The sequence below is a fragment of the Strix uralensis genome, chromosome 1 (genome assembly GCF_047716275.1).
Source record: "Strix uralensis isolate ZFMK-TIS-50842 chromosome 1, bStrUra1, whole genome shotgun sequence".
In the NCBI taxonomy this organism is placed as follows: Eukaryota; Metazoa; Chordata; class Aves; order Strigiformes; family Strigidae; genus Strix; species Strix uralensis.
Genome location: NC_133972.1, coordinates 80,934,744 through 80,961,015, shown reverse-complemented (window position 1 = coordinate 80,961,015; position 26,272 = coordinate 80,934,744). Strand labels below are relative to the sequence as shown.

General features: G+C 37.3%; 2 protein-coding genes across 6 annotated transcripts in view; one reads left to right on the top strand and one right to left on the bottom strand.

The window, feature by feature from the left end:
* The window catches only part of LOC141945177 (uncharacterized), a 29,401-nt gene extending 27,944 nt beyond the window's left edge, over positions 1-1,457 (bottom strand). The window contains exon 1 of the mRNA XM_074872893.1: positions 523-1,457. The gene's annotated coding sequence lies outside the window, so the exon portion shown is untranslated. The remainder of the gene's footprint in view (positions 1-522) is intronic.
* PRP4K (pre-mRNA processing factor kinase PRP4K) lies at positions 38-26,272 on the top strand. 5 transcript variants are annotated; one of them, XM_074872848.1, is made up of 19 exons: positions 38-176; positions 4,039-5,232; positions 8,680-8,853; positions 9,128-9,283; positions 10,035-10,116; positions 11,743-11,953; positions 14,395-14,468; positions 15,912-16,002; positions 16,375-16,522; positions 17,758-17,895; positions 19,078-19,231; positions 20,200-20,314; positions 20,819-20,970; positions 21,437-21,523; positions 22,216-22,990; positions 23,504-23,549; positions 24,075-24,160; positions 24,981-25,026; positions 26,091-26,272. In XM_074872848.1, exons 1-15 carry the CDS (start codon positions 139-141, stop codon positions 22,417-22,419), a joined length of 3,018 nt encoding a protein of 1,005 aa, XP_074728949.1. In that variant the 5' UTR covers positions 38-138; the 3' UTR covers positions 22,420-22,990; positions 23,504-23,549; positions 24,075-24,160; positions 24,981-25,026; positions 26,091-26,272. The 5 variants fall into 5 exon arrangements, with proteins under 5 accessions (XP_074728949.1, XP_074728944.1, XP_074728935.1 ...); XM_074872843.1 differs by having other exon boundaries at positions 22,216-22,493; positions 22,856-24,160; XM_074872834.1 differs by having other exon boundaries at positions 22,216-23,549.

Genomic DNA, 26,272 nt, shown 5'->3' with positions numbered 1-26,272 from the left:
CCCTGCCCGGCGCGCGGGGTTCACTTCCGGCGGCCGGCTGCCCCCGCCTCACCCCGCCCTCCCCCCGCGGCGCCTCCGTGCGCGTGCGCCGCGGCCCCGCGTCTCCCCAGCGGCAGCGAAGGAGTTTGGAAGTTCAAAATGGCCGCCGCGGCGGAGCCCGAGCTGCGAGCGCCCGAGTAAGAGACCGGCTGGGAGGCTCCTCGCGATGGCGCCTCGGGGAGGAGGGAGGCGGAGGGGGAAGCGCGGGCGAGGGGAGGAGGCGGACGGGGGGGGGGAAGGACGAGAAGCGGCCCGGGTGGAGGTGGCGAAGGAGGAAGGAGATGGGGGCAGGCGGCCGCTCCGGGGGAGAGGGGTTGCTATAGGAGCCGCTCGCCGGCCCAGCAGGGGCCGGGCCGGGCTGGGCCGTGGGAGCCGCCTCCTGCCGGTGGGGAGCGGGAAGGCGGCGGGCGCGCGGGAGGCCGCGAGCCGGGCGCGCGCGAGCCGGCCCGCTGGGGGCGGGGGGAGGGGAAGCGGAGCCGGGACCTGCGGGCGCGTGTCCTCAGTTCCGCGTGCGCCTTCCCACCGCGGGGGGGGCGGGGGGCCCGGCGCTGCCCTCCCGCTCCGGCACCGCCTGCCCCGCCCCGGGGAAGAGGGTTTGCCGCGGCGGGAAGCGGCGGGGGGGAAGGGGGGATCCTCTTCCTCCGCGTGGTTGCGAGGCTGCTGCCCTCCCGGGCCGGGCGGGTGCCCGGCGGCGCGCAGAGCTCGGGCGTCCCCGAGGGAAAACCGAGTCGGCGCTCCCCGGGATCCCGCCACCCGCCGCCACCCCGCGGCTCGGTCCGAGCGAGGCCTCCCCGGAGGAGCGGGGGGAGCCGGGCCCCCGGGCGCCTCGGGGCTGCCCCTCCGCCTGCCGCCGCCCGCCCTGCGGCGAGCCCACCTCCCCCGAGTCCCGGGCGCTCTCGCGTTATAAAAAGTGCCTTTGCTGGTGGAAGCAAAAAGCGATTTGTTGCTGCCAGCCCCTCCTTCCAGCCCTCGAAATGACTGGCAACTCCCGGCTCCCGTTGGGAAGCGAAGATCGAGCTGCCGCCTCTCCGCCGGACCGGGGCTCTGGGGGTGCGCTTCCCTGGCGCCCCGGTTAGCGTCGTGAGATTTAGGTTTGTCGACGCTCAGGAGCTCGTGGACGCTTTCTTCTCTGGAACTTTTGCCCAGAGTTGAAAACCTACTCACTTTATTTATGTGTAATAAAGCTCCCTTTATTGCTCTTCTTCACTATATAAATATTTTAGCCATATTAAGTGCTTTCTGTATTTTTTTCTGCCTTAAAAAGTTGACATTCAAGGCTTGTTTTTTTATTTGTTAGTCGTGGGAGTAGAAAACAGGTGAGGAAAATCAGTGGATGTACACGTGAACCATGTAAAACGCATGAGGACATGAAAGAAGAGAGTTTGGTATTGTATAGAGGAACCTAACTGAGAGTAACAAGGTAAAAACTGATGACAGGAAGCCTGAATGTAGGAAAAGATGGGTGAAATCTCTGTGCAAATCTTCATGAACTTCCTGTCATTCTTGAATTTAAAATAAGAAAAACTGGGGCTATAACAAGATCATGTCACGATTCCTCTGTATTTAAAGCCATTAGCACCTAAACGTGTAGATACGTATCTGCCTCATCACCTTTGGAAGTAGTCTTAAAAAGTTTCTCATCCACATCATTATGCCTCTGAAGCATTTAAATGAAGTAAAAGTTTATCCATGTTTGGATGGAATTACTAGAAATAAACAGATTTCTGTACATGAAGAAACTCTGAAATACTTCATGGATATTAATGAAGTTAACAGTAATTTCATAGTTGAGGTACAACTGCAAAGAAAGCCAGCAGTTGTATGAGTGGTCTGGCGTGGCCTGAGGTACGGCTGTGGTGATGTACCTCATCTGGCGCCTCTGCTACCAGCTTGCTTTTACGGAACGTAAGGTGACATTATTATGCAGCATTAAAATACATACAATAATAAAATAACTTCCTTATAAATTTCAGTGCTGCTTTTTGCTATTAAGAGAAGGAAGGCTTATCTGGAGGAGCTTGAACAGATGTGATTTTTGTTGCTCTATAATATTTTTATAATGTATTGAAGTACCATTAATGTGTTAATCGGGGACTTATACAGCATCTTGTATCTGACTAAAATCTTGAAAGATGCATAGTTCCCTTCAAATTCTCCTTGTGACATGACTCTGCCCTCTGACATGGTTGCTCTTGATTGCAAATCCAGGTTGAAGAAGTTTTACATTTTAATACTCTTTCCTACTTTTTAGTGTCTTTTGTGCTAAATGCAATGTAGACCAAACTCATTTTAGGGCGGTTTCTTGTGTTTCTTTCTGATATTCTGTTGTCATAATCATGTGGAGTGACAAGAGGAAGCAATTAAGAAAAACACCCTTCTTTCTATATGCTTTGAGTAAGCAGAAGTAGTGGTAAAGATGTAAAAGAAAAAGCATACGGCATTCTGACTTAAGTCTCTGAATATTACATATTTTTAACTCAAAACAGTCTGTTCCCTTAGGATTTTCTCATTTTAGAACACTAAAGTGTTAATGGTTTTAGCAAATAATTTTAGTGTGTGTAGCAGAAAAGTCTGGATTGTTTACTAGTTATAGAATTTGCATTAACTCAAGCAGGAGGGAATCAGTAACTGCGCTGTTTGAAGATCCTATCCTTAATTAGGAAGACACTAATCAAATTTATAGTGACGTGCCATCCGTTAGGCCTGGCTTAGAATACCTCTGATATATTTATTCTATTGGATTGTCGATCATATTCTTCAGAAACAACTGTCATATGAAACTAGTAGAGTTCGGAAGGTATTTCTACATTTCTGTGTATATCCCCCCCGCCACTCCTGATCGTTGTGTTTAGGGAATTTGTTTTCAGTGAATGAGGCTTGGGATACAGAAAGAGCTATATTTAAGTTATTAAAGTGTTAGCTAGTAAATTCTGAAACTGTAGTTTAGATGGGATGAGTCTGTAGAAAGGTGAACTCTGGCACCTATAATATTTGGCAACAGACTTCAAAAGGCAAATGTCCATCTTGCCACAGACAGTAACTAATCGATGTTCTGAAGGAGATCGGGAGGTATTTGCTAAACACTGTAAAAACACTATTGGTAAGCCAGTTTCAGTGTCTAAAGAAGATAAGTGAATGCATACATCAGGACTGAAGTTAAGTACGCTATTTCAATTGCTGGTTGCTGTGACTAGCTAACTGAAATTATTTTTCTTTTTTAGAAGAAACACTGTACATTATTATTTTAATAACCTGCTGTAGACTTGCCTCTTTTTCAGCCAATGCCATCTGACAGGTCTAAAGATTACTGCTTTTTTCTTGGGAAGCTGATAGTCTGTTGTATACTATCAGAAAGCTTTTCTGAAATTAGACTTCCTTAATATATCCTGTTCCTCAGTAGTGTTCCCTGTATTGCTTAAATAATATAAATGCATGATAAGAACAGTTCTTGATCTTCTAACAGGTGTGTACACTTCCAGAAAAATTGCAGTTAAGAGAATCAGTCAACTACGTGAGATTTTGCAAGTTGGTTTCATTAGGTGGTCAGCGTCATCCCTTGAAATAAGTTTTGATCTTTGGAGCACCATTTGAAAATACTTTTTAAAAGGCACAGCTTGGGTTAGGCATCAGAGTGGAGCAGCAAATAAGATAGATGATGGACTGACAGGATGCATAGATATACAAAAGTGGTGTATACTGTTAACAGATACTGTCTGTATTGAACCTAAAAGCATAAGCATTGATTCCACCCACAGGTTTTGTTTAGTTAGTGCATTTGCTGTATCTTCCTTCCGTACTACTTTTGGCAGTCATAGCTGTCTGTTCATGAGGAAGTGTACCTGCTGTTGTAACTTAAGTTACATTAGTCGTACATTTTTAATTCTCCCAAAGGTAGGTAATTAAATGCCAGTTAGTTTCTATCATAAAAAAGACTGTCAACACAAGATTAAGGACTGCAGTGAGTTGATAGTACTGATCTGTGGGTTTTATTTTTTGCAGGGTTGAAGATGCCGATGCATCTGAGAAAAGTGTAAATGAAGAAAATGGGGAAGTATCAGAGGCAGACCAACCTCAGAACAAGCACAGCCGACACAAAAAAAAGAAACACAAACACCGAAGTAAACACAAGAAACATAAACATTCTTCAGAAGAAGATAAGGACAAAAAACATAAACACAGACACAAACATAAGAAACATAAACGGAAAGAGGTAGCTGATACCTCTGACAAAGAAGATGGACCAGCTAAAAGAACTAAAATTGATTTTTTAGCTCCTCTGGAAGACTTGGAGAAACAAAGAGCATTATTGAAAGCTGAACTTGAAAATGAATTAATGGAAGGAAAAGTCCAGTCTGGGATGGGATTAATATTACAAGGTTATGAGTCAGGATCTGAAGAAGAGGGGGAGATCAATGAAAAAGTGCGAAATGGAACGAGACCTACAGCTAAGTCAAACACTAAGGGGAAATTAGAACCTGTGGACAATAAAACTAGTTCCAAGAAAGGAAGTAAGAGTGAATCAAAAGAAAGGACTAGGCATAGATCTGACAAAAAGAAAGGCAAGGTAGGAGTGGATGGAATCAAAGAGAAGACAACTAGAAGCAAGTCAAAAGAGAGGAGGAAATCCAAAAGCCCTTATAAGAGAAGTAAGTCTCAAGATCAGGCAAGGAAATCTAGGTCTCCAATGCTTAAAAGGCGATCTCAGGAGAAAAACAGAAAGTCTAAGTCTCCCCCAGAGGATAGAAATAAGGCTGATGATAAAAGTAAATCAAGAGATCGCAGAAAGTCTCCAGTTGTAAATGAAAACAAAAGCAGAGATCGTGGCAGAAAATCTAAATCTCCAACAGAACTAAGAAGCAAATCCAAAGATAGAAGATCACGGTCCAAAGATAGAAAACCTAGGAGATCAGAGACTGACAAAGAAAAAAAGCCAATTAAATCTCCTTCTAAAGATGCTTCTTCAGGGAAAGAAAACAGGTCCCCTAGACGACCTGGCCGTAGCCCAAAAGGAAGAAGCTTATCTCCCAAACAACGTGAAAAGTCAAGAAGAAGCAGATCCCCTCTCTTTAATGATCGTAGATCTAAACAGAGTAAATCCCCCTCTCGAACTCGGTCTCCAGTTAGAAGAGTGAGGAGTAGGTCTGCAGAAAGGAAAAGAAGAGAATCAGAAAGGAGACGTCTTTCTTCTCCCAGGTAACTTAAATATGTCATGAACCATTGCAAAAATGCATTACAGGAGGAACTATCTTCTAGTGCGGTGTTTATCTCTTTGTTTTATGCTGAAAATAGCTATTAAAAAAGGTAATCAGATTGTGCATTATATTATGAGCTTACTTTGTATGTATTCAGTTTTTAAAAAATACTCCCCCCAGCTGTAAGACATGCAAATTCAGCTTTGGTTGTTAAAGTCCTCAATTACTTCTGCTCACACCGTTACAGGTCACTGGCTTGGATTCAGAATTTGACTTCCATTTTGTTTCTTAGATAATAGTTCTGTTGCTTTCAGGAATTTCTGTGGAGTGAGAGTCCCCTGTTTATCAGCGTTGGCTAAAAGTGTGTAATTAAGGCAAAGCTTTCTCCCCTCAAAAACACCCCTAATGATAGAGTCAGCATGTGTGAATGTAAGCAAATCTTTTATATCAAGATGTCCTCCTCACAGTCATTTTTTTCTTAAACATATTTTATATTTTTCGTTTGCTAGAGGTATGATAGTGTTGCTTCAGTATTGGTCTGTTGTATATCATTACCATATTTTGTATACGCTTTAAAGAGAAAGACTGAAATCTTTTAAATGTATTTTTAGTCTTGGCATTTTTTTAAAAAGACAGTTTTGCCTATGAAATCAGCTTGAAAATTAATGTATACCATGAGACAATAATCACTAGCATCTCCTTCTCTGAAGCTGATACGGCCTGGATGGTAAATTCCCAAGCAGAGAATAATATAAGTCTATACATTTTTGGAAGTTAATTCATTAAATATAAGAAGTTCAACAGGCAGAAGAGTTCAGCATTACTTTTGGATAGTGAATAATTTAAAATTTTTTATCATGGGGTTTAGCTTCACCCACTCGAGAATTCATACTTTGTTCTTGATTTAAAACTGTATTGGAACAACAAAGATCTAGCTCCGTAAATAAGCACCTAATAAATGTGAAAGTATTTCTGTCTGCATCATTGAAGGTTACTGTGGTTTCAAGTATGGGGTATCTTCTACAGGCGCGTTATCAGCTTATTTGTCTGTATTACTGCTTAGCAATACTGCAGGTACTTTGGCGGATGGCCCCAGTGGCGTTAACCAGATTAAGCAAGTATTATAAGCGCTAGCAGTTTATCTGGCTGCTTCCTGGTGAATCGGGAATGTGGTGGCATGACCCCACCTGGAGTTCTGTGTTCAGCTCTGGGGCCCCCAATATAAGAAGGACATGGACCTGTTAGAGTGGGTCCAGAGGAGGCCACGAAGATGATCAGGGGGCTGGAGCACCTCCCCTGTGAGGACAGGCTGAGAGAGCTGGGGTTGTTCAGCCCAGAGAAGAGAAGGCTCTGGGGAGACCTTACATACAGCAGCTTTTTAGTACCTAAAGGGGGCCTACAAAAAGCTGGAGAGAGACTTCTTAGAAGGGCATGTAATCATAGGATGAGGAGTAATGGCTTTAAACTGAAAGAGGGTAGATTTAGATTAAATGTAAAGGAAGTTCTTCATGGTGAGGGTGATGAGGCACTGGAACAGGTTTCCCAGAGAAGTTGTGGCTGTCCCCTCCCTGGCAGTGTTCAAGGCCAGGTTGGACGGGGCTTTGAGCAACCTGGTCTAGTGGAAGATGTCCCTGCCCATGGCAGGGGGATTGGAACTGGATGGTCTTTAAGGTCCCTTCCAACCCAAACCATTCTATGAGTCTATGATAGTATTTGACTTTTCTTCCGTAGCATTTTGCATCTTTCAGTTTTCATTTCTCATGACAGCTTTCATTGCAGTCAGTTTGAATTAGTTGTCTAGACACTATTTCAAGCGGTGCATGTGTCTAGAATTTTGCTATCAAATTCATACTCTGTAACACCGTGGTGAGCAACTTGTGAGTGGGGGACTGCTAAGAAATATTTTCTGCTGGAAGTGTTTGCAAATCAGCAGGAATAATCTTTCTTTGTGGGACATCCTGAACTAACTCCAACTATGCTGGAGTTTTAACTACCTGTAATTACTCAGGCTGCCAGAGAATTTCAGAACCTTTAATGAACAGTTTTAACAAAAAATCCCAGTAATTTTATTTTTCATGTTTGTTTCCAGTGTTCAAATCATGTACAATACTTCTCAGGTCTTTGACTGAAGTTACTCATTGTATGATGTTACTATGAATTCTTAATCAGCTTCTACTTTTTATCTTATACGTGTGATCCTGAACTGATTTTTTTTAATCAGATATTTTGTTTGGATTTTGGCAGTATAACCACTCTGTTAGCCAGGAAACCTAGAACTGTCAGTTCATCCTGTGACTTCTTTGTAATATTGTTCACAAGAACATAACATAAATTAAATGGGTTAAAGGGATCAGCTTGCTCCAGCATTTGAGTACAGTAATTTCTTGTACAAACTGCCAGTGTTTCTGCATGTGCATAAATTTTCCGTCTGACCCACTGTTTACTATTTTGCATCAGTGCCGTGCGTGTGGTCATTATACATAGCTAAGATAACTGAAGCTGATATAGCAGTCTCAAAACAAACAAAAAAAATTACAGAATGGGTGGAATTAATCTCTCAGACCCAAGAGATTTTGTTCATTGATGAGATATAACGTCTAAAATAACTTGTTCCAATTTGATTTAAAAAAAGGCGGGGGGAAGAAATAGAGTAGCAGTATTTCCTTTGAACAATTGTGTGGAAATATTTTCCAAGAATTTCTGTTGCAGCCTCATTAGAAGAATTGTTAAAATATTTTTAACTTCTATCCTTTCCAATTTTTGATTGAAGTCTTGCTGTCGTGGAATATAAATAAGCTCTTTAATGTAGTTGTCCCATCAAGGATTTTTTTTTTTTCTTGAATAATTGTGAATCCGTACAGACAAGAATGACAAATTTTTTATTTTTTAATTTGAGAAAGGTTAGTTTACAAGTTCATTAAGAATTTTAGTTTTCAGCTGCTATATTAGAATGTGTGAAATATTGAAGGTGTCCAGTTCTAGTGCCCAAATTGAAATAGACATTAAAGTCATCGTTGTAGAGTTGCATGGTCCTAAATTTCAATACCATGTTGCAAAGTTGCTGAGAAGATTCTCAAGAATTAGATTTTGGGTTGTATGTATTGTTTAAATACTGTTTCTGGTAACCATGAAAGCAGCCACTATTTATGTAAGACCTAAACACAAGCTTTGCTTTAAAATCTCTCTTAGCTTTGTGGCAGTAATTGACAATCTCTGTTTCCAGAGTTGTGCTGAACTAGACCTGTGTATGGGCACATATTTCTCAGGGTGGGGAGACACACAGGAAGGGCAGCCAGCTCTGCAGCACACTTATCCACCCCTCCCTCAGAAGCCCATCCGGTGGTCCCTCACCTGCAGTAAGATTTTAAAGTGAGCTTTTAGGGGAGATGGTGATTTTTGTTTTCAGCTTGCTCCTGATTTTACTACCATTCTCTTCCTCTATTTTAAGAACGCGGACCAGAGATGATATCTTGTCTAGACGTGAAAGATCAAAAGATGTTAGCCCACCCAGTAGATGGTCCCCATCCAGAAGAAGGTCTCGGTCCCCCATTAGAAGGAGGTCTCGTTCACCCCTTCGACGTAGCCGATCTCCGAGAAGGCGGAGTAGGTCTCCTCGGAGGAGGTAAAGACACACCGCATTTTTTAATATATTTTATAAAATATTACTAAAAGAATAAAGATTGCTCTCTTGTGTGTAAAAAGATGATGCATTTTTTTGTCCACATTTATATATGCTAGCATAGTTGAATTCATTTTGTCCTCCATTAATTAATTTGTTTATTTACTTGGAGTCATTTTGCACCTTTATGTTTGATGAATAGATTTTCCTCCTTTTCTTCCAAAAAACCAAACCAAATCAAAACCCCCAAAACCCAAACCCCTCTTACTGTTACCAGGGATAGAGGCCGAAGAAGTAGATCTCGCCTTCGAAGGAGGTCCAGGTCACGTGGTGGCCATAGACGTAGGAGCAGAAGCAAAGTTAAAGAAGACAAATTTAAAGGTAGTCTTTCTGAGGGTATGAAAGCTGAACAGGAGTCTTCATCAGATGAAAAGTAAGAATTAATTTCTACCTTGTGTTGATAATCTGAAAATACAGTTGTAGTGTAAAAATACACACTGATACTGAGAATGAACTGACGTTTATCTTCATGGTGTAGTTTTTGGGTTGTCACCTAAAACCTTAATCATGTTTTAGTACTTGTGATCTTGTCAAATTACTGTTGGGGTGATCTGAAAAACTTTGGAGTATGCAAGAAATATCAAGACCTGTTGGCTAGTGATCACACCTGAGGGGATGATATATTGTTAGGTTTCTAAATTCAGCTTGATCAGTATCTTGTGAAAATATTTGGTTCACTTCCTCAAGCTTATTGCTTGAGGAAAAACTGTAATAGCTGAAAGGATTAATTGTTATCTGCAAATTGTTTTTATATTTGCTAAATATCTACTTAATCCAGTTGCACAAGAGTATGCATTCTTAATCAAATTATTAAGTAAGAATGATACTGGAATGAAAATGGACAAGTTTTTTTTGTTTGTTTTTTCCTCTTCAAAAACAGTTACTGTTAATTGTTTGCAGTTAAAAATGAAATACACAAAATCCCAATGAAATACAAAAGATAAGTTTTCTTTGTAAGGAGATGTAAATATACACACTGGGATTTGATACGCCTTTGTTTTCTGACTCAGTTGAACAGCTATTGTTTAATATATTGTGTGCTTTCTATGCCAAAGAACTGCATGTGGTAAAATTCACTAGATAATCTTACATTTATGACGTTATATAAAAAATAATTTTTATAGTCTTGAAGACTTTGATTTGGAAGAAGAGGATGAAGAAGCAGAGATAAGACAAAGAAGATTACAGCGGCAAGCAATTGTTCAGGTACATGGTTATATCATCATGTGGGTTACAGAAATGAATTTTATGGTTTTAGTGTAAAATGTTGTGTTAAAGGAAGGCTCTTAGCCTATTACTACATTGTGATAGTAATTACTATATTTTTTCCAATTAATTTATTGCGAATGTTAACCTCAAAATTTACACTTCTATTGCAACAGCATTGCTTTTAAGACTGAAGCGACTCTTCTGTGAATCATTTTTGTGTTTCAGTTAGACGTTCTCTGACAGTCCTATGACATGTTAAAAATGTTCTTTAATTATCTTAACCTCTAGGTTTTCTTCATAGCTGTATCATTGATATTGTAGTGTCAATATAGCATTAAGTTACGTATCAATTAACCTAACTGGTCAGTTTTTCGAGTAGAAGTTGTCTTTGTCCATTTCCAAAACTTCATAAAGCCACTGACATGGGTTCCCCCTTCATGAATGCAGTTAATGTATTCTGTTACATGTGTGAGTTCCCATCAACTTCTTATTCCTGGTAAGAAGGTAGCGGTAGTGACAGGTAGTATGTGATTGAGACCCCTGAAAAGGAGCTGTGGACAAAGAGGGTGTAATTCTACAGTACAAGTCAGGTATCTCTCTTTAAAGTTGGGATTTGGCACATAGTTAGAACATAGTAAGCAAAATGCTGTAGAGTATTTACTTAATATTTAGTTATAAAAACACCAGTTAGAATGTGCTGCTTATTTTAAGCAGCACTAAAAACACTGTTCATCATTTGACTTTTATGCAAAGCCCATTGTAAAATCCCTCAGAACTATGACTGAGCAAAACCGTATAAAGTAAATTATTTTTAAAGGCCGGTGGTTATACCTGTTGTTGGTCCATGCAAAAAGCAAGTTCCAGAGCTTCATTCCCTAAATGGGAAACCTCTGCTTGTATTACTGAATCGCTCAACCTTGATAACTGAGTGGTATCAACATTTATTAATTTTGATTTTTGACTTTTGGGAGAGGAAGTGACATTTTATACTACTTAAGTTAAAGTATAAAAAGTATAACTTTTGGGAGAGGAAGTATAATTTCATACTACTTAAGTTAAAAAAAATAATTTGTAAAGGTGTTGTCTTGAACTTTTTTAATGCCATCTGAAATTTTTCAACAAGAATGAATGAATGAACAGGATCTCCAATTCAAATAAAGAATCTGAATCTAAAAACTACTTTTCTGTACCATAACAGTAATAAAAATGGGAATGATTCTAGTATGTAAGATATAAAATCATTATGTTTTCCTTAAAAACTTTATTTCAATACTTGTGCGCCAGCATGTTTTAGTAATAAATCTATCGCTGCTGACATTTTGTCACGCACAACAAAGTAGTTAATCTTCAATAAAAATCTTTTTTTACAGAAATGTAAAAGCCTAAAGGACACACGTGAATTTTTCAGTCTTATTTTATGGTCTGGGCTGCAGTGCATTGTGGCAAAATGAGTTTTCTAAAGCTATATCCCATTCTGCAAATAATCTGCTGCCTTTAGAGATGTAGCTGATTATGAAAGCAAAGATTAAAGTTTAGCACAAACCATTGAAAAAGAGCAAGTATAAAAATGTTTAAATTGTGATAAGCTGTGATGTTGAGATTACTAATTAAATTACTTTTTAGAAATACAAAGGCCAGACAGAAGACGGTAATATATCTGTACCATCTGAACCAAGCAGTCCTCAGAGTAGTACACGTAGTCGCTCAAATTCGCCAGATGACATCCTAGAAAGAGTAGCTGCTGATGTTAAGGAGTATGAACGGGAAAATGTGGACACATTTGAGGCATCAGTAAAAGCCAAGCACAACCTCATGACAGTTGAACAGAACAATGGTAAGGATCTGAAATCTCACTTTATAATGCAATTTGTGAAAGCTCAGACATTTGGCTTAGTTTCCTTATATGCTTCTAGCGTTGGAAGAAGATTGACTTTTTGGACAGGATTTGAGAATGTTTCCACAAATATTATGGTACTTAAAACATAATGTTAAAATAAAGCTTGCTTGTTAAGGAGGATGATATGAATGGAACACGTTCTCTATATTTCTAATAACTCTTAACACAATTCATGCTATATGTTTGGAAGAGCAAATAACAATGTCTGTCTTTATAGTTAAGAATCACCCTTTTTAACTTCCAGATTTTTCTTTTCAGTTATGCTTGTTGTTTTCTTAGAAGCTTAATATAGTCCTAGTCTTTATTTTGGGGTGGGTTGGAAACCATGGCCCTTTTGTCCCTTTCTTTGGTCAAAGCCACTGTGTAGGAAGAATATAGGTAGGTCTGTAGTATTTAGAATGATTAAGGCTTTTGAAAGTCATTGTTAGTACATCCATTTTGGTGGCATAACTTGCTGAAGAAATGGCTGTTTTCTCCTCTTCCTCCCTGCACATAATCTATTGTACAGCAATACTGAAGTGAAATACATCTTGATATAAAACCTGCCTTGTGCCTGCTGTGGCAAAAGGAACATGGAACAGTGCGCCCTGTAATATTGACAATCAACTTTTTTTTTTGTGTGTGTGTGTGTCTTTGAAAGTGGATTACTGTACATCTTCCGAATAGTCAAAGGTGTGTCTTGTTGCTGTGTGGTCATACTTGAGCTAGTTTTAACTACTTCAATTTCTCTTTACAGTTTAATTGCAACAGCACACTGTTTAACAAGGGCTGTGAAACCTGCCCAACCCCTCAGGAAGTAGTTGGACAGTTAGCTTCTATTTCATGTCATGTGCTAGATGTATCCTTGGGGGCTCAATATGCTGTCTTCTAGTGGATGCTTCTCTTTGAAGTAATAAAGCTGCATCTCTTTGGGACTGGTGTACTGCTCTGTAGTTTGTCCTGGTGTTCCCTTGAGCAGTATGTTTTCAGATCGTTCTGCAGTGTAGGTGGAAAGAACTATCTTAGGCACTTTTCCTGTATTAGCATACCACAAGTTTAGACTTAGTCTTCTTATGTGTACCAGACAATATCTTTTTCCTTTTTTGTCGAGGCATGTACTCCTTTCTAATTTTGTCCACTAAGGTACATGAAAATATAACTGTTAACTAGATATTTTAAAGGCATGAAAAAGGTTTGTTTTCAAAAATAGATCAGTTCCACTCAAATCTGGGAATTTTCATATGTTGGTAGGATTCTTGGTTGGAGATAGCTATAACAACAGATGGAAGCAGTGGATCATCTTTATTTGTAAGAGCCATTTTTTATTTATATCCTGACCTCATAGTGGGCCAGGATAATAAGCTGCTGAGGAACTAGTTAATAACTCATTGTAGCCCAATGAAAGTGTGAGTAACTGGAACTAAAAATTTGAGGAAGTTGCTGGGTCTATATCTTGAAACAGAGGTGTAACCTGTCTCCCCATAGTGTCAGGTGACAAGTCTATACCTTGAAACAATGGTGTCAGCATGATGGATGAGAGTTTTTGATGCTGTCAGAAGATTTCAGTCTAGTTATTTTGTATGAAAGTGGTTGGCTATATGCATCATGAGACCTGAAGCATCTGAGGTTGGCCGTTTGTTTTTCTCCATTGCTTATTACCCTAAAGGGAGTGTCTGTGATTTACCATGGTCATGAAGGGATGCTACCATAATGTGTGTTATGAAATAGTTTGAAGTTTATTTGCTTTCGCTAATGTGTACTTAATTTATATTTCTTTGCTTTTATCAACCAAGTAAAATGTCTTTGGGACTTTAAAGATGATTAAAAGGTGAGAAAGGGAGAATCTTGCCCACATTAAAAATGTTTCTCTTAAGCATAATAGTTAACATCGTCTTTGACTAAAAGCTAAACACGAGGTCCATTTTGATAGGGTTGAAGAAAACATTTTCCATAGAAACAACTGGGCTGTACAACTTTATTTTTTTAGTAAAATACCTTGTGATTAGCAGAAAAGCCTGAACTTGTACGTAGAAAACATGTCTATATTTTTTTTATGTATACACAGTCATTTATATTTCTTTTTATGCATATATAAATATAGTCATTATCTGTAGGGATCATGTAAGTATGTACTTTTTTCTTTCTGCTGTGTGAATTATTTGAAAGCTATTTTTCAAGGAGGTATAAATTTTTGAGTGCTTTGAAGAATTTAACCAATCTGAGTTTTGTATTTGTAGAATGTAAAATGGTATTTGCTAGAAACATTAGTAGAGCTACCTGTTTGCCAACATACTGATCTTAGATTATATTGTAAAGATACCAAGTCATGAACTATACTGGTAACAGAGTTATTAGTTTGTCATCTTTTTCATGTTGAGTAATCTAAATTTCATTTTAAGGTTCAGCTCAGAAGAAACTGCTAGCTCCTGATATGTTCACAGAATCAGATGATATGTTCGCTGCATACTTTGATGTAGGTAATTCTTGGAGATGAAACGTGTGATTTTTTTTTTTTTTTTTTTTTTTTTTCTTGAGAGTTACTGTCACTTGAGGTTTGTGGGAACTTTGATTTATAAAAGCATGTGTAACTGAGTGGATAGTATGTTCTGAATCTTTTGATCAGCCGAGGCAGACAAAGTAGCTCTTAATTAGTATTTCAGTGAAAGAAAACCTGTTGAAATTAGTGGGAGTTTTACCAGAGTAAGCAGTTGGGGAATTTACGTGCTGTTTGAATAGGACCTAATAAGGGCACAAGCTTTATGTAATGGTACCATGCTGCCCTGTTCTAAACATGTGCTTTTTTCAGAGGTTCATGTATGGTTAATTAAAAAGTGTCTGTGTAAGATATTTTAATTTGCTAATGATGCTGTGTTGGAGTAGTGTGGTGGTTGGTTTGGTGGGTTGTTTTGTTTTTTGGATCAAGAGAGATATTTCCTGGTTTTACTTTTGCACTATTCCAGCAGCTTTTCTTTAAATGTGCTGAAGTGGCCTGCAAAGATTGGCAGTCCAGTGACTAGTTTTGAGATCTTATTTGCCATTCTCTGTAAATCTACCTCATGTTGCTGATGCAGATCACTGAGAAATAAGTCAAGATAAAAATTTTCTTCTTAACTTAGAAATTCTCCAGTTAATTTTGGTTTATGGCAGAAACAATCTATTAGTTATGACAGAAGTATTGGTGAAAAAAGGCTGTCATGGTGTCACTCTAGTAACACTGATAATAAAATTTAAAAAATCAAAACCCCCTTGACCTGGAAAAAGATAAATATTTGAAGGACAGTGTGAGGGGGTCCATTTTTAAAAATTTGGAAGTTACAAGTAGGGATTTACATGGCTTGTAAGTGAGCAGTTCCCCTTTCCAGAAACTGTTGTTCAATTGAAGATATTCTTTACTACTCATAGATTTGAATCTGTGATAATATATTGCCAAATCTGTTAAGAGATGTCAACAGCAATTGTAGTAATTTTATGATCGTAAGTATAATAGTATGAAATTTATGAAGTGGCATTGAATGAACAGAAATTCAAGGCTTAAACAGTTACATTTTTCTTACAAATTGCTAAACTTTTTTACTGCGAACGTACTGTAAGTAACAGTCTTATTCAGATGGTCCAAAATGTGCATTCTAACATGACTTATATAAATAAATTCCTTGTGGGTGTTAATTGAAACTTTTCCCATTTATGTTTAATAATAGTTCTATTGCTTGATCTCATCCTCTTTCCTTGCATCAGTCTTTACATACTGGTATGTAAATAGCATTTTGTGTTCAGTAGTTTCTCTCTCCTACAAGATCAGTGTGTTTGTACTGTGGAGAGGAACAGTGTTTTAGTAGGAAAAAAGAGCTTTTGATAAGTAAACATCAAGGAAAAACAGAGCACACAAGCAAAGTTGTTACTTTTCTTTTTATTTCAGAGTGCTCGTCTAAGGGCTGCTGGGTTTGGAAAAGACTTCAAAGAAAACCCCAATCTCAGGGATAACTGGACTGATGCAGAAGGCTATTACCGTAAGTTGTATTTGTTGATTTGCAAGGACAGCTAGAGTGAGGGTGCTGAATGGAAAAGATCCTCATGTAAAAGTACTGAAATGTTATTCTAGTGTAGATGTACCACAGCGCCCTCACTGAGTGTGTAATTTAATGAATGAAATGAGCATGCAGGTTTTAACCTCAGTTATGAAAAGACTCCAGACTTACAGCATCACAGTTTGTTCCCCATAATTTCCATAAAACTAGGGGATATAAAACATTGTACACTATGAAATTAAGTGATTATACTATTTATCCTGTTTTTCTGAATTAGACAGAGTGGTTTATTTTTCATAAAGTTTCATTATGTACATCACTCATAACTTTAAATTGCTTGATTTTATCCTTCAGGTGTTAATATAGGTGAAGTTCTAGATAAACGTTACAATGTCTATGGTTACACTGGTCAGGGAGTCTTCAGTAACGTAGTGCGAGCCAGGGATATGGCAAGAGCAAACCAAGAAGTAGCGGTTAAAATCATCAGGAACAATGAACTTATGTAAGTAATGGGTTTGTTTAATAGTAATAAAGCATATGTAACAGCTGGAAGATTTTCATGATGTGATTTGAATCTCCCTTTGTTTCAAGTGAAGTAACAGATTACAGCTGTGATTCCTGCCTTTTCTGCTAATATCAGCCAGATAATGGGAAGCGCTTGAGGACTATGTATCCACACTTCTTTACAGCTATCACAGGAGAAGGGTACTTGCATTTTCATCAGGCATTTTCTCATTTGCAAAACTGCAGGGAAACAGTGGTAGCAAGAAACAAGGTTACAGTTAATTATGAGGCCTGCCCAGCCCTAAAATCTTTGAGACGGGAGTCATGAACTGTAAAAATTTTGTTTTGATGGACCAAATCGATTTGGCAGGCTATGGCTTGGATGCTAATCTATGATCTGCAACTCAAAAAAGACCTCCGTACATTAATTGGTTTTCTATATTCTCTATATGTTGGCATGTATGTAAGATACATAGAAAGGGATGGGACTCTCCCTGTTGAAATAAAATCTCGAGGTCTTTCAGCATAAGTGAACATTAACAAGTTGGATCTATTAAACTACATTATGTGAGGACTTGTCTGTAATACTAATTCTCAGTATCTGTTGCAGTTTTTCTAGTCATGTATTATGTCCTCTTCCATTAAAGACAACGTAAATGAAAATCTTTTCCATGCATTTTACCTTGGAAGTTTTAAAGGTTGATTTTCTGTGTGTATAACTGGGTTATTTTGAGTTATATAAATAGGTATATAGAAAATTTTTTTTAAAAAAGGAGGGGGGTTGATAAGCTATTTCATTTTGGAATGTTGTATATATAATCAGTTGGGTGTGTACTTTATAGTCAGTGTAGCTTAAAACTTTTTTTAATAATGTATGTGGTTAAGTACTTTCATAAAAAAAGTAAACTTCTCAAGTGAGTGCTGTTTGAAACTAAAGTGTAGTAACACAGGAGGAAATCTAATTCTAGCTTTACATGTGACCAGAAGGGAGGAGGAAAGGATGAGTAGGTTACAAAGGTGCTGTGAAGATCAGAGAACTAAATAAACTTACCCAATGTGTAGACACTGACAGCAAACCACTGTTGTGAGTTTTTTGAAGCTACGGTACATTAAGTAATGACAAGACACTTCTCATTTCTGGATAATTATAACTATGCAAGTGAATGTCTAGATTTTTAAGAAGTGTTAAAATTTCACTGATTTTGTTTTATAATCACATTTCTTTGTTTTTAGGCAAAAAACTGGCCTAAAAGAACTGGAATTTTTGAAGAAACTTAATGATGCAGATCCTGATGACAAGTTTCATTGTCTACGGTTGTTCAGGCATTTTTACCATAAACAACATCTCTGTCTGGTATTTGAGCCACTCAGGTAAGATGACAAATGTTTGGAGTTCTCTGTAAAAAGTAAAGTACTATTGAGTGATCTTTACCTTTCTGGTTTTGGCTATTGTTTTGATACCTCATCTATTGCGAAGATTCAAAAGTGCAAGAAACTTTAAAAAAAAAATAATACCTGGAGGCACAAATCCACAGAGTACTGAACTGTTTCTGATTTACTTAAAGCATCATTGTGAACTTTCTGCCTCGACATTATTTGAAACGAAATAATGTGTTATTAAAGATGGTCATCTCAACAGTGCTGCTTTTAATGATTTTTTTTTTGGGGGGGTGTATTTTTATTAGCTTTTGTAATTCTTTATCGTAAGGGTTTGGATTAAGAATGCATTCCCAGAGAGGTTCAGCAACTGCTGTATATTCTGTGAAGAGTACATATATAACAGCAGTCTGAGGAAGAAAGTTGTTAACAGTGGTTTCTTTGCACATTCACTTTTTCTTTAAATAATTAAGCTCTTTTGACAGGTTAGTTGTAGACACTGTTTTATGATAGATCTGGATATATTAATTGCCTTAGGTCCCATTCCTGCTAGATGCTTGTATCCTAAATTTTTTGTGTATGTCGTATTTTAATTTTCGTCATAATTGAGGTGAAGAGAAGTTCTATGCTGAAACAATGCAAATTTTGTTAAATTACTATTCTATTTTCATTAATAAGCCATACAACAAATTATTTTCTTGTTCTGCACTATCTCTTTATAGCATACTTGTACATTATTTATATCCAATGATGTTTTTGTCCTGGAATTGTGGTCTTTTTATCTGCTGTTTAAGTCACAAAAAAATCACCTCCTCAACTTGTATCTTTTGCATACTTCCTTATTTATTTATTTCTGAAGAAAATTAGTACAAAGGCTTTACAGTTGTTAAGAAAATGATGTTCATATGCAAATAAATCCTCTCAGATTAATCTTGATTAAAGGTGTGTCCTGAACTAAGTCCAGTCTAGTAATTACACAGTATAGGATAGATTTGATTGACCAGCATTTTTATTTCATTGCTAGAGCTAACGGAGCGCATGTTAAGTTGAATGCTGATTTTCTCCAAAAATGTCTAAAGCTAACTGGCTTGTTCAAGTTTGTCTTACAGTTTAGGAGGCCACTATGTTTTTCTTTAAGCTCTTTTCTATTCTTTCTCCCTTTCTTTCTTTTAATAGTATGAATTTACGAGAGGTGTTAAAGAAGTATGGGAAAGATGTTGGACTCCATATTAAAGCTGTGCGTTCCTACAGCCAGCAGTTGTTCCTGGCTTTAAAACTTCTTAAAAGATGCAATATCCTACATGCAGATATTAAACCAGATAATATTTTGGTAAGCAATAAATAATTGAAACTTATTTTGCACAGTCTGTAGTGTAAAATTAAGTATTTGAAATTAGTATCACTCTGTTAATTTAGGTGAAGTCAAAATTTAGTTTAACTGAAAATGTTAAGGGTTCATGTTTTGATATAAAATGCTATCGTGGTATAAATAGTAAGTAAGAAATATAATAGAGCATCTAAATACAATCTTTTACTTAGTACAATCTTTCTCAAACCAACATGCATCCACTTGTATCTTTATAGAAAGCAGATCTTCCAAAGACAGTATCCTTTCTTAGGAGAAATCTTGGGACTTTTTCCATCAAGAGTTGAAAAATGTACTTGCTTTCTGCAAAATGGAAGTAGGTTGTTTGAGTCTGGATGGATATTTTGTTTATTGAATTAAGATAATGGGGAAAAGCCCTTAATGCCTTTTCTTCTCTTTTGTTTCCATTAAACATTCTGATTAGCAGGGCATGAGAGCTACATCAGAGGAATCAAACACGTTTCCTTTGGTTTTCGTGGTGGTCATCCCTGTGCCAAACTCAGATCTTTATTTTATTGAAAATGTTCTCCTCTTGCTATCTCAGCAGTAAAATTTACTATGTAAGCATGAGATGTGAATAAGATGCTGGTTTATGCGTGGTAGTCTGGACGCTAGAGTTGGAAGTCTAAACTGATACAGTTTCAGTATCTGAAATGAAATCTGGGCCCACCAAGGATATTTTGATAAGGGAAAAGTATGTGAAACTGACCTTTTGTGTATTTTGTAGGATCTGAAGACATTAACTGTCACTTCAACAAAGTTTTACAATTTCTTTAGCATACAGAGAGGAAGGATTGGAATATGGGAGGAACTTCCAGTTTAAAGGCTGAATGTTTTTCTTATCTCTGATTTAAATGGATTGTCACTTTCACAGTGCTATTGGCAATACTGTCTACAAATAGTGCTAATGAATATTTATGTTTAACTTTCAGGTGAATGAGTCTAAAACGATATTAAAGCTTTGCGATTTTGGATCAGCTTCGCATGTTGCAGATAATGACATCACACCGTATCTAGTTAGTAGATTTTACCGAGCTCCAGAAATCAGTAAGTACATTTGTTTTGGCTACATGTATCATAAGCAGTAGCAGGATATACCAGTACTAGCAAATGAGAATTTGACTTGAATTTACTCTCTGTTTGGTCTTAGCAAAACATCACTCTGGAAATATGATGACAGTCAAAAAATCAGACTTTGAAAGCATGCTTATGTGACTCTTCATTTATGTTGGTGGTCAGCTCAGTGAGGACAGGGAGAAGTCATTCTGATTGATTATAGTTATGTTTTAATTTGGAGGTATTGTTCTGACTTCTTGTTTTTTACTAACTTAATTCATGCTCATTAGTTTGGGTGTTAGGTAAAAACCTCCCTTTCTATAATAGGGATACTGTACAAAGGTTTGCATCCTTCTTTAATGGTGACTTCTTATTCCTAAGAGGAGGAGCACCAACACAGTTTACAAATCAGAATTTTTTCATCTGTTTGGTTTTGTGATATTACATTGTTTAAGACTGTCTTTATGGAAATAACTGAAATTGTCCCTGTTTCAGTTATAGGAAAAATCTATGACTATGGTATAGATATGTGGTCTGTAGGCTGCACATTATATGAACTTTATACAGGAAAAATACTTTTTCCTGGCAAAACCAATAACCACATGTTGAAACTAGCTATGGATCTCAAAGGAAAGATGCCAAACAAGGTAAGAAAAATAAGTACATGATTTTTAATCAATATCTGAAACTGCTATAATGAACAGTAAAACTTTCTTCTCCCTGAATTCTGTTTCTTATCATATACATCTTCTCTTAACAGCAAGTAAATATCAGACATCGCTCTGATTGTATAATTTATATTGATTTAAAATCTTATGAAGTGAAAGTATACAGCTTCTTTTTCATAGACTAAGTATAAATTGAAAGCAGAAACCTTCTAAGCACTGACCTGAAAAAATACGTAAGTCAATGGAAGATACTGTGTTCTTTTTCAACTGGTTTGAACTGTATTTTTATATTCAATCTAGACATTTCTTACTGTCCTTCTGATATATTTTTCATTAGTATTAAATTATTCATGTTGCATTAAGTTAGTAGACATTGATGCCGGTTCTGGAATTTGTAAGAGACAGAGAACTTGCCTGAAACTCTTGCCTCTCCCTCGTTTTCCAGATGATTCGAAAAGGTGTGTTCAAAGATCAGCACTTTGATCAAAATCTCAACTTTATGTATATAGAAGTAGATAAAGTGACAGAAAGGGTAAGTCCTTTATGTGTCAACTAACCTGTTACTTTTTTTCAAGCTTTTCTACTATTATGGTCTTTCAAACATATCTTGACATCTTAATTAAAAATAAGATTTTATGAACTATTAGAATGTCCTTTTGCAGCAGTATTGACAGGTTACATAGTAATAAACTGGCAACAGAGATTTTTTCCTACAATTTAGGAACGCGTTTAAGAGCACTCTTAAGTCTTGGTATGTATACAGACAATCTCCACATAATCTATCCTTGAATTACTGATAGAAGAAGTTCTGCCTTTATTTTAGAGCAGGATGTCCAACTTCAGTATGATGCGCTTATGTCAGGAGGTCACTATTACTTTCTGTATCATTTTTTAACATAGTGTATTTATCAAGAGTAACAGAATTAATGGTCAGATATTAGAACTTTTCACGTGGAATTTTGATGTTGTCAGTTAACTGGAATGTTAGGTTCATGTATGCAACTGCTGTTGGTGAAAGATGCAGCCTGGCCTGCCCCCAACAGCGTTATTTCCACTCTTTTCCTTTGCCCATGTGAGGATTTATGAGGCCATATGATGATGAAGGGCATTGCTGATCAGATATGAGAGAACCCAGGAAAAAAGTTGCTGCTGAAGCTCTGTAAAAGGGATAGGGGTTTTGTGCAATGCTTCTGTTCTACAAGGTTGCCATTTTTGTATTTGTAGGAGAAAGTTACTGTTATGAGCACCATTAATCCAACCAAGGACCTGTTAGCAGACTTGATTGGGTGCCAACGACTCCCTGAAGACCAGCGTAAAAAAGTACACCAGCTAAAGGACTTGTTGGACCAGATTCTAATGTTAGACCCAGCTAAACGGATTAGCATCAACCAGGCTCTGCAGCACGCCTTCATCCAGGAAAAAATTTAAACCAGATGAAGAAGTTCAAAGGGTTTGAGTAATTAAGATACAAAGACTGAAGAAATTTCACAGCAGTTATTAATGTATATAAACATAAATATTTCCCCTGCAAAGTTGAGGAAGAAATGATACATTTGAATTAACATCAAGGCTGATATTTCTTTTAGAAATGTTAGAGTAATTCTGTTTTGTGTCTTATGTGAAAATTTTCACTGTAGAACTGTTTTAATTGCCAAGACTGCACAGAAGTACAATGCTAATGTATATGGTTGCAGTTCGTATATATTATAAAAAGAAAAAAGCATCTGTTATAAAAAAAAAAAAAGAAAGAAAAAAAAAAAGAGCAGTAATACTGGGTGGTTGATTTGTTTTTAGCAGACTTGGCTTCATTTTTGTCTTTAAAAAATGGCCAGCATAAATGCTGTTTATATTCACATTTTCCTAGGTGTGTGTGTGCAGGCCACAGCAGCATGCCCTTGGTGTAGTCAGTGCCGAAGGGGGTCTGTTCCTTCTTGAGCCTGCCCGCAGGGATGGTCTCCTCTTTTAAAGCAGGTTGTGTACAACTTTCAGTACACTGAAGGTAAGCTAACCCATCAACATCACCGGTGTTTAAGCTGTTATTTTACTGGAACAACTGACAAATGAGAGACAATAGCATTGTGGCAGAATTCCCTGCATGTTTGATAAATGATCTTGTTTTATTTTCTGGCATTGCAACCGTGGCATAGTTACAACTTCTGTTCTGTTCATCACATTTAAAACTTCGAGAGTGCGCACTTGATGGATAGAGCGCCTTCAGTGTACTGTTTCTTATTACTTTAATTTTTTTAATCAACTTGCTATAGACTTTGTATACATTTTGTTAAATACAGTTCACTATGACATAAAACCAATACTTACAGAAGAGTTTTCATTTAGTAATTACATATGTTGGGATCTCATTTGAAAGACCTTATATCTAAAGGATAGATAGACAACATAATGAAATTTTTAACTATTTGTATGTCATTTTGAAAGTGTACTGCTTTATGCTAAAAGTGTTTCATTTGTTCATTGTTTTCATTATTTGTGATCATGTTGTCTTTCAATACAGGCATAAACCTTCCACTCTTGAACAAAGCAGCTGCTTTTTAAAAGCGGTAATTGCTTCTTTACCTTTTATTTCTTTTGTAAATGAAGCTTTTCTTTAAGAAATGTGACTTTAAAGTGTTGTCTCTTGCATAAAACAGTTGACACTTACTTATTGTAAAGTGAAGATTGTTCTGCTGCATGTAAAGTGGACCATGCAGATTTCTGTATGTTTTCAGTATGCATCATTAGATAATAAAGTCTTTTGTGAACAAGGCATTTGTAGCCATTTTTAAAAGAATCTGTCTTCAGTGATGGTAAATCAGGTAATTCATAAGACCCACCCCCGCATTTCCTATTAATCATTTAATTATAAAGGGATTATTAAACGTTAGAATCTTTGGGAGAGCTATAGGCTATGTTAATTCGATATATAATTATCACTGCTTAAACAAAAACAAAGCAAAAAACCCTACAGATACTGTCTGTCTGCTTTCATTGTAATAAAATTATTCCTGTAGGACATGGGATTAAATTCAGGCTTTAACTAATGTTTGTGCTGTTTTTCTCACTTTTCCTTTTGATGGTGCTGAAAGAGAAAAAGGAAAGCGAGTCACAGGCCACTCAACGCCTACTCCATGGGTCTGATTTGCTGAGACACCAACTTCACCTTCCTAACAAGGTTATTTCTGACAGCATGTGTAGATAAACATTTAGCAACAAGTTAAAACAGCTTGAAACATTTCAGTTGGTTATACAGGGTGAGGAAAACAGAATCAAACTTTTCAGGTCCATACTGCCGTTTTAATGTTCTCTTTTTGACAATGTTAAGAAGTTCATCTCTTTGTTCTTACTAATATATTCTGACAAGCTGTGAAAACCCCACTGGTTTCACGTACTTTATAATACTTCTTTGAACTAAGAAGGATTTTTGTATCCATCTAGGTACATAATGGCAACAATCATGCACTCTTAGTGCACTCAAGAATGGAAAAATGACACAAAGCAGTCATTCTGCTGGTGGGGAATACCCCACCGAGGAGATGTAATGAACTAACTACGAAAACAAGCAGGAGATGGGTGGTTTTGTATGACTATTTGGAACCTTCAACCTGTCTCTTCTCAATTTATATTGTAAAATTCTTAATAAAAAATAATCTCTCCTTATTTCCACATATTAAGGTATCTTGTTCATACAGGAAATAAAAATAAATAGCTTTCATGTTTAATGAAATACTAGTTGCTCGCTAATTAAATACAGAAAGTAACTTGCACTTTTACAACATAGGCAGCACTTCTGAGGGCAGTTTTACACAGATGTAGTAATAGCTTACTCTTTCTGTTGCTTTGTACTTTATTAAAATAGGAATATAAAACAATGAAATGAGTTGGTGATACAGAAACAAAGCAGTAGAAAAGATGCCCCTTAATGCCTACAGAACTGTTTTAAGCTATTCTGGAGAAGCATAAAGTTGCTCGTTTACTTGTTCTTTGTGTTGTAGGTGCAGCTCAAAAGAAGATGATGGCTACCAGAAGACATGAACAAAGGTTTCTGTCCTATAAAAGATATGAAAAATACTCTTCGTGTAGTTCTGTCTTAATCTTCTGGTTTCCAGCATTCCAATTTAGAATTGATTAACACTGCTGCAGCACTGATTAATTCCTGAAACGTACTTACTGTACTAGAATTTGTTACCTAGATGTGTTTGTTTCATTCGTGGTTGAAGAGATTTTTTTACTGTGATTAACTTTAGGTAAATAAGCATTGCTGTTTAAATGCAGTTTTCTTAAAATGGTAGAATGATAAGTACAAAACCAGTGAAATTTAGGAAAAAATCTGCCATTATATTTGGTTAAAATACATGTCTTTTAACTAGTAGATATTTAAGCAGATGATGCACTTTTTAAGTTTGGCAGGTTCATTATTTAATTCTGTCAAACTTTATTGTTGATTCAGAGGCTAGCTAGCTGACAAGGGTTTATTCAAAACAAGTGGATTTCAGTCCTCCATCCAGTATCAGCTGCAGCTGATACTTCTTGTTGCCAACAATAGAAAATCTTTAGTTCTGGCTTCAGAAGCCTTTAGAATTGAGGACTTTTTGACACTGTTAAGGAACCTCTCCACTTTTAGGCAATACCTGTCCCAGTAGCCTGTGGTCTGAGGAGAGCAGAGCAGCTGTAGTGCCACTGCAGTCAGCTGAATTCCAGTGGCTGCAGCTTGCTGCAAACAGAACAGCTGTGCAACAGAGTGTTCCTGTCGAACTGTTATTTCTCAGCTGATCTAAGAGGGAGGATAATTTACCTTTTCCTTCTGTATGTGAAGATGTAATTTGTATCTTCACGAGGGCCTACATGTAGAGAGTTTGGCTAAATCTACAGTGCTAATTTCTGTTTCCTTCCCCCTCATGGTAACAAGGAGCTTCACATTTAACATACTTAGTTTGCCAAGCATTCAGAACAAACAAGATACTAGCCCTATACAGTTAGAATGTGTTTTTATTACCTTGGTGTATACTACTGTAATTTAAAAGTTGAAAACTGTTTAAGAGCTTTTGATAAAATATAATGATTCCTTTAAAAGCTTTTTAATAATACTTTATTTCCATGCATAGGGTAAGTGGCATTAAACCTCTGAAGAACCTTTATGTGTATATTGACCCGTACAGAGAAGGCAGACCTGTCTGTGATACTACTGGAGATAGAACGATCTACAGTATGTGTAAAATTGTAACTTGGGTGGAGGATGTTGGGAAGTGGCAGTTGCTTGAAATTAATAAAGTATGCTTAAAACCTG

What these genes read in the sequence shown, in the direction of transcription:
- PRP4K (XM_074872843.1), top strand. Translation starts at nt 139, where the DNA reads ATGGCCGCCGCGGCGGAGCCCGAGCTGCGAGCGCCCGA. An exon ending in TGTTCGCTGCATACTTTGAT is followed by an intron (nt 14,469 to 15,911) that starts GTAGGTAATTCT and finishes TTTTTATTTCAG; the next exon opens with AGTGCTCGTCTAAGGGCTGC. An exon ending in ATCAGGAACAATGAACTTAT is followed by an intron (nt 16,523 to 17,757) that starts GTAAGTAATGGG and finishes CTTTGTTTTTAG; the next exon opens with GCAAAAAACTGGCCTAAAAG.